The sequence below is a fragment of the Salmo trutta genome, chromosome 31, assembly GCF_901001165.1.
Source record: "Salmo trutta chromosome 31, fSalTru1.1, whole genome shotgun sequence".
NCBI lineage: Eukaryota > Metazoa > Chordata > Actinopteri > Salmoniformes > Salmonidae > Salmo > Salmo trutta.
In genome coordinates, this window is record NC_042987.1 from 19,528,743 (window position 1) to 19,542,630 (window position 13,888).

The 13,888-nt window shown below is 41.4% G+C and overlaps 1 protein-coding gene across 2 annotated transcripts in view; it reads left to right on the forward strand.

Annotated features, from left to right (window-relative positions):
- LOC115169694 (TGF-beta receptor type-1) overlaps positions 1-13,888 on the forward strand; it is an 88,934-nt gene that overhangs the window by 64,856 nt on the left and 10,190 nt on the right. The window contains exons 7-9 of one of the 2 annotated variants that reach the window (XM_029725587.1): positions 5,098-5,222; positions 6,081-6,211; positions 8,075-8,371. In XM_029725587.1, the coding sequence (XP_029581447.1) occupies positions 5,098-5,222; positions 6,081-6,211; positions 8,075-8,125 (307 nt within the window). In that variant the 3' untranslated portion in view covers positions 8,126-8,371. Of the gene's footprint in view, positions 1-5,097; positions 5,223-6,080; positions 6,212-8,074; positions 8,372-13,888 lie in introns of those variants that run through there. The other variant, XM_029725586.1, reaches the window with a different exon arrangement.

Consider the following 13,888-nt stretch of genomic DNA (forward strand, 5'->3'; position numbering starts at 1 on the left):
CATCAAAAATTCTGAATGCTGCCCCCTACCCTAGTGAGGTTAAATAGCATGATCATTACACAGGTGCACCTTGAGCTGGGGGGCAATAAAAGGCCACTCTAAAATGTGCAGTTTTGTCACAAAACGCAATGCCACAGATGTCTCGTGTTTTGAGGAATCGTACAATTGGCATGCTGACTGCAGGAATGTCCACCAGCGCTGTTGCCAGAGAATTGAATGTTAATTGCTCTACCGTAAGCTGCCTCCAATGTCCTTTTACAGAATTTAGCAGGATGTTCAAGCATGCTCACAACTGCAGACCATGTGTAACCACAACAGCTCAGGACCTCCACATCCTGCTTCTTCACCTGCGGGGATCATCTGTGTGGGGGGTGCTGAGGAATATTTCTATCTGTAATAAAGCCCTGGGAGAAAAACAAATTCTGATTGGCAGGGCCTACCTCCAGTGGGTGGGCCTGGCTGCCAAGTGGGTGAGCCTATGCCCTCCAAGGCCCACCCATGGCTAAAACCTTGCCTATTGATTTGGGCCTAATTCATTTATTTCAATTGACTGATTTCCTTATGAACTAACTCAGTAAAATCTTTGAAATCGTTGGGTTTTTATATTTTTGTTCAGTATAGTTGATTTTATTCAAACATATATGGTGTGTATTTTTCCATATACACATTTTAAAATTTGAAAGGAAGAACAGACTCTCGGTCGACCAAGATTTTTTGTTTTTGTTGTCAGGGACAGCCCTACTGCACAGGGAAACCATTGTCTGGGGGATACATCCACACACACACATGCCTTCATGTATTATACTTATGCTAAAATGTTTATTCTTATGACAATGTTTTATTCTATTCCACTGAGCCATTTACTTTGTTTGTATTCTTATATTTTATTTGTTATTGTTGCATTGTTGAAGGAACCTGCAAGTAAGCATTTCATTGGACAGTGTATACCATGTGTATCCCGTAAATACGAGTAATAAAACTTGAAACACAAGAACACATATAGAAACACAGACGTATATTTAACGTCATTTGAAATCTTATTTGGATTAACCATAACTCTACTTGAGTGCAGGTCACATTGTTTTTCTCTGATGCCTTAATCCACACGGCTGTGTATGCCCTTACTAGTGTGCCGTCAGTATTGACTGTGTCTGTGGCATGCGCTCAGGGAAAATCACATCTTAGTCATAGAGCCTGTTGATATTAGATGCCTGTGGGTGATAGTGGGAGAGCTGAGGAGTGATGAAGGGGGGAGAGAGTGCTGAGGAGTAGATACAGCTTTATCTCTGAAATCTTAAACGGCTCCATAGACGGAGCATGTGTTGGCAAAGGATTGAAATCTGATCTGTTTGGTCCATTACTCTTCTCAGGGAGAAGTTTAAAGATTCTCCGGTACTTTTTTATACTTTTTAGCCAGTAGTTCTGAAATTAGAGCTCACGAGCTAAAAGTGGTCCCTGAAAATGGTGTACTATGTCACATGTGCAGATACAGTACCAGTCAAAAGTTTGGACACCTACTCACTCAAGGGTTTTTATATATTTTTACTATTTTCTACATTGTAGAATAATAGTGAAGACATCAAAACTATGAAATAACACATATGCAATCATGTAGTAACCAAAAAAGTGTTAAATCAAAATATATGTGAGATTATTTAAAGTAGCCACCCTTTGCCTTGATGATAGCTTTGCACACTCTTGGCATTCTCTCAACCAGCTTCATGAGGTAGTCACCTGAAATGCATTTAAATTAACAGGTGTGCCTTGTTAAGTTAATTTGTGGAATTTCTTTCCTTCTTAAAATGTCTTATGGATCCCTTAAGCGTGAATCCCGTTAGCGCATTAAGCGTGAATCCCGTTACATTGGCGTGTAATGTTCAGAAATGTTTTGCCTCAAACTTCCGGTGAATGAGCACATCAATTTACAGAAACACTCATCATAAACTTTGATAAAAGATACAAGTGTTGTGCACAGAATTATAGATAAACTTCTCCTTAATGCAACCGCTGTGTCAGATTTCAAAAAAGCTTTACGGCGAAAGCAAACTTTGCAATAATCTGAGTACAGCGCTCAGACATCAAAACAAGCCATACAGATACCCGCCATTTTGGAGTCAACAGAAGTCACAAATAGCATTATAAATATTCACTTACCTTTGATGATCTTCATCGGAATGTACTCCTAGGCATCCCAGTTCCACAATAAATGTTTGTTTTGTTTCGATAAAGTCCATATTTATGTCCAAATACCTCCTTTTTGTTTGCGCGTAAGTTCAGACAAAAAGTCAAAGGTTCTATTACAGTTCGTAGAAACATGTCAAACGATGTATAGAATCAATCTTTAGGATGTTTTTATCATAAATATTCCATAATATTCCAACCGGACGATTCATTTGTCTTCAGAAATGAAAAGGAACAAACCTAACTCTCACGGGAGTGCGCGTGATTGAGCTCATGTCATTTTCTCAGTCATCTGATTCCAAGAGCTCCTATTCTCTCCCCATTCACAGTAGAAGCATGAAAGGTTCTAAAGACTGTTGACATCTAGTGAAAGCCTTAGGAAGTGCAAAATGACCCCACAGATACTGTATATTAGATAGGCAATCACTTGAAAAACTACAAACCTCAGATTTCCACACTTCCTGGTTGGATTTTTTCTCAGGTTTTTGCCTGCCAAATGAGTTCTGTTATACTCACAGACATCATTCAAACAGTTTTAGAAACTTCAGGCTGTTTTCTATCCAAATCTACTAATAATATGCATATCTTCTGGGCCTGAGTAGCAGGCAGTTTACTACGGGCACGCTTTTCATCCGGACGTCAAAATACTGCCCCCTACCCAAGAGAGGTTAAAGTCCATATTATGGCAAGAACATCTCACATTAGCGAAGAGAAACGACAGTCCATCATTACTTTAAGACATGAAGGTCAGTCAAGAACTTTGAAAGTTTCTTCAAGTGCAGTTGCAAAAACCATCAAACGCTATGATGAAACTGGCTCTCATGAGGACCACCACAGGAAAGGAAGACCAAGAGTTATATCTGCTGCAGAGGAGAAGTTCCTTAGAGTTACCAGCCTCAGAAATTGAAGCCCAAATAAATTCTTCAGAGTTCAAGTAACAGAAACATCTCAACATCAACTGTTTAGAGGACACTGTAAATCAGGCCATCATGTCAAATTGCTGCAAAGAAACCACTACTAAACGGCACCAATAAGAAGACGAGACTTGCTTGGGCCAAGAAACACGAGCAATGGACATTAGACTGGTGGAAATCTGTCCTTTGGTCCAAATTTGAGATTTTTGGTTCCTGTGTCTTTGTAAGACGCAGAGTAGGTGAACTGATGATCTCCTTATGTGTGGCTCCCACCGTGAAGCATGGAGGAGGTGGTGTGGGGGTGCTTTGCTGGGGACACTGTCAGTGATTTTATTTAGAATTTATTTAGCAAACCAGATGGGATTTAATTTGTTTTTCAACAGGACAATGACCCAACACCTCCAGGCTGTGTAAGGGCTATTTGACTAAGATGAAGAGTGATGTAGTGCTGCATCAGATGACCTGGCCTCCACAATCACCCAACCTCAACCCAATTGAGATGGTTGAGGTCCTTCAAGACTGTTGGAAAAGCATTCCAGGTGAAGCTGATTGAGAGAATGCCAAGAGTGTGCAAAGCTGTCATCAAGGCAAAGGGTGGCTACTTTGAAGAATCTCAAATATATCAAATATATTTTGATTTGTTTAACACTTTTTTTCTTGGTTACATGATTCCATATGTGTTATTTCATAGTTGTGATGTCTTCACTATTATTCTACCATGTAAAAATAAAGGAAAAATCCTTGAATGAGTAGGTGTGTCCAAACTTTTGACTGGTACTGTATGGGCACCACATCATTGCTCTCTCTCGCTCTTCTGTGTGCATCTTGCTAGATGTCACTCAAATGACAAGGCGCCAAAACTCATTGGCTAGGACTCGAATCACTAGGGGGCTGGCTCGCATGGGGGGAAAATGTAGGGGAAATTGCGCAGCACAGTTTCCTGAAAAATTTGCTTTCAAACTATTTTTAAGGTACGACAATAATTCTGCTCATAGATTATGTTTGTATGAACTACACATTTAAAATATACTTAGTAGTCACCAGAGTTCCGGAGCATGTCTTTAAAGTATTGCCTGCATTACTTCTATTTGCTACACTAATGCCATTTCTCACAAATGTACATTGTCCTCTTAATTATAACACAGAAATAATGTGTCCACTCCAATGTGGTTTCCAGTGCTAAAAGGAATTAGCAAGGATGTGAGATTTGATGTGTAAAAGAATAGATGAGGGTGTGAAAATGGTTACCTTCGTCAAGCTAAGGCTATACAGAGGGATGGATGGGAGTGTGAGGGAGGAATGTTGATCGTGATGTGTTGCATTATGGGGCGTGAAGAACAGTGCTGGGAGCCTTGGCTGGTCTCAGCAGACACTAGCAAGCATTGGGCAGGAGCATGTCACAGCAAATCCCTTTCACTGATGTTCCTCTGCGTCTACTGCCAACCGTCCCTTCAACGCAGGAACACACACATGAACACACACATGCACACACACACACACACACACACACCTGTGCACTCACACGCGGGCCTCCCACCACGCACCGCTGCACTGCAGTCAGTGACAGTGTGACGGGCTAATAAAAATCCTGAGTGTTGTCTGGGTTTGACCTTTCTTGTGACCTCTAACCTACTACAGCCCTTCTCTCTTGCTCCTGCCCTTTACTCTCCCACTCTCCTGACGACATTGCAAGGCTCGCCTTGATCGGATCATCACCTAGTAAAGGATTAGACAATAGACTGAGACTGTACAGGGATGTTTAAATCAAGATTTTAGACCGTCATTGGAGCTTTGGATCAGAAAAGGTCAGCTTAGAATATTCATCTTTTGAACGTTCATGTTTAAATCAGCATAGTACATTCAGTACCTCTTAACTGGGAGGACACTTGTTCGCCCTGGTCACTCAGGATACTCTTTGAGAATGAAGAGTGAATAAAGAGCTCATGTTGTCGACCCTGTGTTTGAAAGGCTAAAGAGAACTGTCTGGTGAATGTCTCCTCAGGTACATGGCCCCTGAAGTCCTGGATGACTCAATCAATATGAAGCATTTTGAGTCGTTCAAGCGGGCAGACATCTACGCCATGGGCCTGGTGTTCTGGGAGATCGCACGGAGATGCTCAATAGGAGGTGAGAACCAGTGGTGTAGTATACTTACCTAAAAAAACTACTAGTATTTTTACTTATCTGTAGTTTACTTTACTATTTTTATTTTGCCTACTTTTACTTCTCTACAATCCTAAAGAAAATAATGTACTTTTTACTCCACACATTTTCCCTCACACCCAAAACTACTCGTTACATTTTGACAGGAAAATGGTCCAATTCACACACTTATCAAGAGAACATCCCTGCTCATCCCTACTGCCTCTGATCTGGCGGACTCACTAAACACAAATGCTTTGTTTGTAAATTATGTCTGAGTGTTGGTGTGTGACCCTGTCTATCTGTAAACTATTGTACCGTCTGGTTTGCTTAAAATAAGGAATTTGAAATGGTTTATACTTTGACTTTTGATACATAAGTACATCTTAGCAATTCTATTTACTTTTAATACTTAAGTATATTTAAAACCAAATACTTTTAGACTTACTCAAGTGGTATTTTATTGGGTAACTTTTACTTGAGTCATTTCCTATTAAGGTATCTTTACTTTTACTCAAGTATGACAATGAGTACTTTACCCACTACTGGAGATAACACTACTCTCCTTTTAGCTCTTATCACACAGTGAGTTGTTTTGGCCCCAAGGACCGTGGCTAATTTCTGAAAGCCTCATGTCTGTTACACAGTGCAGCCTGCCACTGACACAAGGCCCAAGGTTTGGGATATATTGTGGGACTCACTCTGACTCTAGTTTAGTCTGTCCCTCTAAGGCTTGGAGTCATCATTTGCCTTTCTCTGATATTTTCAACACTTTGTCAGAATTTGTTCCTAGATTGCCATTGGCCTTGTGTCTAATCGCATCCCATGTCTGTTGCTCCCCAGGTATCCACGAGGACTACCAGCTGCCCTACTATGACCTGGTCCAGTCAGATCCCTCGGTGGAAGAGATGAGGAGGGTGGTGTGTGACCAGAAACTACGGGCCAACATCCCCAACAGGTGGCAGAGCTGCGAGGTATAACATACTATGTGCTTCTTGTCTTGCTTCGCTTCCCTTGGGAATATCATCTGTTTGTTTCTCTCTGTTTCTTGGTCGGTCTCTTAACTGTCTGCCTCGCCTCTCTTTCACTTTCTCTCCCTCCCTCTCTTTTTTTTTTTTTTGTTTCCTCTATTACTCTCTCCCTCTTTGGTCTCCTGCCAGCATCCTTCCCACTTCATCACCAGATCCACTTTCTCTCTGTCTTTATTGATGCAATTTTTATTGCTTGGAAACAGACAATTAGATTACATCCAATTTGCAGTCATAAAGCATCGTAATCTGATCATCATCCCCTGCAAGGCTACAATGGCTCCTGCCAGAGCCTAGGCATCCCAGGCCAGCTGTAAAGCAAACCCCTGAATTGATGGCCAGGCTGGTGAATATTAAATGTCCCATCAGTCTATTTGTTTCACTCTGTCTGCGGTTGGAGAAAAGAGGCAAAAAATGTGCGGTTTTAAATCACTCAAAGCTAATTCGCTAAATTAACATGAGCACATCAGGTACACATTCGGAGAGATGACTAAAAGACCCATCTTTCTACCTGTCTCTGCTGCTTCTCACTTTAAAATCTATAGATGGACTGGTGTTCTTTCAGCAGTGCTGCTCTCTTTCTTTCTTCCCCCACACCTGACAGTATTACCAAAAAAATCTTGAAAGCTATTTCCCAACTCGGCTGCGTGAGTGCATACATACAGATGCCGGATCTTAATATGACCCATTTCTTCGCAGGAGAAGAATAATACTGAAGCAGGAGAAATGATTTTTTTGTTGTTGAATATTTAGAATCGCCGCCTGGGGGCAGCTGGAAGTGGTGTTTGTAGGCTATACAATGCACTGTCGTACCATACCTAAGGGGCTATGGTTTGGGGAAGGCTCTGCAAACCAACGAACCTCACACCATCAAATATTTGTACAGCTTGCAAGAGCATTGTGAACTGCCGTAACGCAGTGGTCTGATCAGCACACTTCGGCTCGGAGCATCAGGAGTTCACGCCCATTGCTGGGCAATCGTTTTGAAACTTTGTTATGAATGGAAACTAATGTTGACGTAGCCTACTCTTATTATTTAACCAATCCATTAGGATGAAGTAGCCTACCTACCTCCAAAGCCACCTACCTTAGTAGGTAGCACTTTTCTATTAGGTTACTGCCACTTGGGAAGGGATTCAAAGGCAGCATCACGTGATAACGCATTCCACGAGGGGCGAGATGTTTGTAGCCACTGTAGCAGCGTGAGCAACTAGTGCTAGCAATTCAGTGACCAAGCCCAAAATGGAAATATCTGATACGAATAACAAGTAACAGAATTGATCTCCTCAGTACCTGTTAGTGAATGAAATTGACACCGACCAGAATAATTATCCTACAGTATAGGGTCCTCCTCTCGCATATTGCTTGGTCTGCTGCTCCATCGTTTGTGATAGCTAAATAAGCTATTTTACTGACTGTTTAAGAATGATCAATAGCCAGAATAGTGGAGTTTCACTGTGAAGCTAATATTGCATTAGAGCTGATGTTTTTTCTAATGAGTAGTCTTGAATTGTGATTTTAATTCATACAACTATCACACCCTTGCATATTATTACATGACACAGATGTTCAAGATAACATGCTTTTATATTTGTCGATAACTAATATTGAAAGTTAATATGATGCAATCTAACTAGATTAGAAGGCCTAGGCTACTTCATCCTAATGTAAACTAAATGCATTGGATACAAAACATATCCTGGCATGTGATAACAGGATAACATATCCAATATAAATGCATATTAAACAGGAATAAATGTTCAGTAGAATGAATTGTAATATTATTGATTACTTTATCTCTCCTTGCAGGGGATTAGGCAGATTAACTGCAGTCACCAGATGCCCAAACCTCTAAACTAGAAACATGTGGACATCAACACTTTGAATAAATGTTAATTTTTTTATTGGTTTTCCTCTATCTGAGTCCTTAAAGCACAGTCCATTGTCGAATAAGTAATTCCCAAGTGAGGGATATCCAGGAGATGAACCTCCAACATTCATAAACTTGTTCAGTACATGAGGGCAAATTTAATAGACAGGACAGGAGTTTACAGATTTTTGTTCCAGCTCTTCACGAACACTTAATTAAACTACACTGAACAAAAATATAAGCGCAACATGTAACAATTTCCAAGATTTGACTGAGTTACAGTTCTTATAAGGAAATCAATCAATTGAAATAAATTCATTAGGCACTAATCTATGGATTTCACATGACTGGGAATACAGATATGCGTCTGTTGATCGGAGATGCCTTAAAAAAAAAATAACTTAAAAAAAAGGACACCACCCTCTGCAACTGGATCCTGGTGTTCCAGACAGGCAGACCACAGGATGTGATGATTGGCAACAACACCTCCTCCACAACGACTCCCAGGGGTGTGTCCTCAGCCCTCTGCTGTTCTCCCTGTTCACCCACCCCTGCGTGGCTTTGCACGACACCAAGTCCATCAGGTTTTCTGACGACACCGCGATTGTAGGCCTGATAACCAATAATGACGAGTCAGCCTATAGGGAGGAAGTAAGTGAACTGGCATTGTAGTGCCAGGACAACCTCCCTCAACATCAGCAAAACAAAGGAATTGATTATTGACTTCAGGAAGCAGAGGAGGGAACATGGCCCCATCCATATCAACAGGACTGCGGTAGAGAGTCTGCCGTTTTAAGTTCCTCGGTGTACACATCACTGAGGACTTGACATGGACCAATAACACAACCAATCTTGTCGAGAGGCCGCAAAAGCATTTATACCTCCTAAGGCGGCTGAAGAAATTCGGCATTCTCTCCAAATACTACTGCTGCACCATCGAGAAGGTCCTGACCGGTTGCTTCACGACCTGGTATGGGAATTGCTTCTTCCACGACCGCAAGGCCCTCCAGTGGGCTGTGAAGACGGCCCAATACATCACTGGGACCGTGCTCACACCCATCCAGGACACCTGAGGAAGGCCCGCAGTACCATCAAGGACCCTAGAAACCCCAGCCATGAGCTGTTCTCTCTCCCTTACCATCGGGCAGACGGTATCGGAGTTTGAGGTCTGATACCAACAGGGTCAGAGAAGTTTCATTCTACAAGCCATCAAACTGCTGAACACTTGAACTGGACTGACCACCTACACTGACTCTGGACCCCTTAGCACATACCCACGTACGTATAAATGTACGCTACACACACACACACATCACAACTTGTAATGATGGGGCGGTGAGTCGGAAGCGGGTGCAGGTGAAATGTTTTAATAAAACAACAAAACAATACCAATGGAAGAGTGACATATAAAGGGGAGGAAATGAAGGTAATGGAGTCCAGGTGTGAATCATAATGGTTCACAGGTGTGCGTAATGATTTACATTTACATTTAAGTCATTTAGCAGACGCTCTTATCCAGAGCGACTTACAAATTGGTGCATTCACCTTATGATATCCAGTGGAACAACCACTTTACAATAGTGCATCTAAATCTTTTAAGGGGGGGGGGTTAGAAGGATTACTTTATCCTATCCCAGGTATTCCTTAAAGAGGTGGGGTTTCAGGTGTCTCCGGAAGGTGGTGATTGACTCCGCTGTCCTGGCGTCGTGAGGGAGCTTGTTCCACCATTGGGGTGCCAGAGCAACGAACAGTTTGGACTGGGCTGAGCGGGAACCGTGCTTCCTCAGAGGTAGGGGGGCCAGCAGGCCAGAGGTGGATGAACGCAGTGCCCTTGTTTAATGATGAATCCCAGGACCGGTGGTTAGTATTCTGGCGTGGAGGAGCAGGAGCAGACGTGACACAACTGCTGCGACCAGACTCGTATTATGATTGCTAAATACTGCACAATTTAAACACTTGCCCCCTAATCCCCCCGTCCCCAAAGCGTGCAAAATATTGGATTATAAATTGTGCCTTCCTGTATTATACTGATACTAAAATGTTTATTCTATTCTACTGAGCCATTTTACATTGTTTATTTTATTTCGTATTGTTGCATTGTCGAAGGAACCTGCAAGTAAGGATTTTGTTGGACAGTGTATACCATGTGTATCCCATACATACGACTAATACAACTTGAAACAACTTAATTGACCACAATCAACATTTTGCAATGGCAACTCGGTCTCCAGACTTGAACCCCATTGAAAACCTAGAGCAGTAAAAATACATGTTTTGTCATGCCCATGGTATACGGTTTTCATGACAAAAATGTGTGAGTCAATGAAGAATATTTATTGGTTAAATAAGAAGTTATGGTTAAAATGTATTTTTGACCTATTGTTTGGAACATTCCTAATGGAAAGGGGTTCCTGGAAAGCGTATTTAGGTGCTAATTTGGCCTTATCCTGAGAGAGCGCAGGTTGGGCAGTTAACAGATTGGCAATAGTAGAGCCATAGAGTGATTCCTCATGAAACTAGGCTACAAAAAAGACCATGATTTTATGTATTTTCACAAAATGTAAATCCATAGAATGGTCCTTTTGGAGGAAGGTTTATTAACATTTGTATCTAAAAATAATCAATTGGCATATTTATGACCTCCTTTAAGACTCCATAATGTTTCATATGTAGGTGCTACAAAGCAAAAATTGGTGTCATGTGAAGCTTTACTGCTTGCACTGTAATATGAGTAGTATTTTGATTTCAATAACAATTCTTAAATTAATATTTAAAAATAAGCATGAATATTGAATATATGCAATTTATTTGTATATTTTTTTGTTGAACATAATATACTCTACGGGCATATCAAAGTTCCAGAGAGGGATCTCTGCAAATTTTACAGTTGTGATCCAATTGGTAAGCATTACCAATAGAGTGAATGGGAAAATGGATTCAAAATTGTTGCCCTCTGCTGGTGATTTGCAGGATGTGCAATGATACAAGCAATGTTCCCTCTAAGCTGCGTGCGCAGTAGCCCCGACTGCCGCACAGCTCCCCGGGATTACCGCGCAGAAATATATCAGCCCACTTGCTAAGACCCAACAGTTTATCTCCAAGGTATTCCTAGTCGATCACCAAACATTTCTGTAAAAAACCCAACGATAAAGCCTTGTGTTACTATTTTTTATTTTTTTTGTCTCGGGAGGGGCTGTAGCAGTCATGAAATTTTGTCAGGCAAAAGTCTGCCGGTCTCACGGTAATTGACCATTAAATAACAAACACGCATCTCCAGGCCTTGATACATACAAGCCGCTGATGCGCGCCTTTGGAACATCGCCATTAAAAAAAGTTTAATAAATCATGAAATATACACCATCACAATTGATCCATTATTTTATTTTTATAGACATAGTGTGCTTAAACTATTGAATGCATAATTTAAACATTCAGAGTGTAGGTTGGAAAAAGTATCAACTGTTCAGAGGAGACTGTGTGAATCAGGCCTTCATGAAAAGAAACCACTACTAAAGGACACCAATAAGAAGAAGAAACTTGATTGGGCCAAGAAACACAAGCAATGGACATTAGACCGGTGGAAATCTTTCCTTTGGTCTGATGAGTCCAGATTTTTGGTTCCAACCGCCTTGTCTTTGTGAGACGCAGAGTAGGTGAACTGATGACCTCCGCATGTGTGGTTCCCACCGTGAAGCATGGAGGAGGAGGTGTGATGGTGTGGGGATGTGTTAGGAGTTGATGTTATTCATCAATAACACAGACTCCAAAGCAAATCAGGGGGAGAAAAATAGGTTTATTCAAAGAGAACAAATCATAGTTGTTATGCTGGGAAGTAGATGGTCCTTCTTCCCTGTCCTCACTGACTCTTCCCTTGAACAAAGGGACAGGATGTAATTTATAACCCCCAACCCTAGCCTGTGGTTGACCAATTTTAATTCCTGGCAATAAAATTTTACCAATGTATCCTGTTTCAGGCTGAGTATATAGACAATTTGAACCAATGAGAACTTGCCACATGTAGCTATGAGTCACGGACTGAAATTCCTCCCATGTCTCTGACCCATTAATCATTAATTCCCTATTGCTGAAAAACAACTATTTCCATTGATCGTTAATTCCCTCTTGACCTTTTAGTCCTCTGCATTATGTCTTAAAATATTCTTACAGATGCTTTGCTGGTAACACCGTCAGTGATTTATTTAGAATTCAAGGCACACTTAACCAGCATGGCTATCACAGCATCTGCAGTGATAAGCCATTCCATCTGGTTTGTGCTTAGTGGGACTATCATTTGTTTTTCAACAGGGCAATGACCCAAAAACACCTCCAGACTGTGTAAGGGTTATTTGACCAAGAAGGAGAGTGATGGAGTGCTGCATCAGATTACCTGGCCTCCACAATCACTTGACATCAACCCAATTGAGATGGTTTGGGATGAGTTGGACCGCAGAGAGAAGAAAAAGATGCCAACAAGTGCTCAGCAAATGTGGGAACTCCTTCAAGACTGTTGGAAAAGCTTTCCAGATGACTACCTCATGAATCTGGTTGAAAGAATGCCAAGAGTGTGCAAAGCTGTCATCAAGGCAAAGGGTGGTTACTTTGAAGAATTTAAAATATATTTTATTTGTTTAACACTTTTTTGATTACTACATGATTCTATGTGTGTTACTTCATAGTTTTGATGTCTTCACAATTATTCTACAATGTAGAAAATGGAAAAAATAAATAAATTAAACCCTTGAATGAGTAGGTTTGCCCAAACTTTTGACTGGTACTGTAGGTATTCAGACCCTTTACTCAGTACTTTTTTGACGCACCTTTGGCAGCAATTACAGCCTTAAGTCTTCTTGGGTATGACGCTAAAAGCTTGGCACATCTGTATTTGGAGAGTTTCTCCCATTCTTCTCTGCAGATCCTCTCAAGCTCTGTCAGGTTGGATGGGGAGTGTCGCTTCACAGCTATTTTCAGGTTTCTCCAGAGGTGTTCAATTGGGTTCAAGCCCAGGCTCTGGCTGGGCCACTCAAGGACATTGAGACTTGTCCCGAAGCAACACCTGTGTTGTCTTGGCTGTGTGCTTAAGGTCATTTTCCTGTTGGAAGGTGAGTCTGTGGTCCTCAACGCTCTGGAGCAGGCTTTCATCAAGGATCTCTCGGTACTTTGCTCCGTTCATCATTCCCTTCGATCTTGACTAGCCCTACACTCCCTACCATTGAAAAACATCCCCACAGAATGATGCTGCCACCACCGTGCTTCACCATAGGGATGGTATTGGATAGGTGATGAGCAGTGCCTGGTTTCCTCCTGTGCCTTTTACTGAGGAGTGGCTTCCGTCTGGACACTCTACCATAAAGGCCTGATTGGTGGAGTGCTGCAGAGATGGTTGTCCTTCTGGAAGGTTCTCCCATCTCCACAGCGGTACTCGGGAGCTCTGTCAGAGTGACCAACTTTATTTGTGAATGATACAAACCATAGAATGTCTTAGAAATCAAGACATACACTATATGAGCTGCAAGGTGTGACTATAGGCTATTGATGATTTTACAAAGCAGCAAAAAAGCTGTTTTCTCATCAAGTGATTTTATTTTCACCCATCAGACTATTCTCAATTTAATCTTGTCTTTACTAACATGCAAAATTTGTCGAGGTTTAGAATTGGCCATTATCAAAGGGGCAGGGGGGAAAAATACATGTCATCTGTATGCACTCGAATATGGAACGTTGGTCTATTTTGTAGGCTACTTCAGTTTTATAGT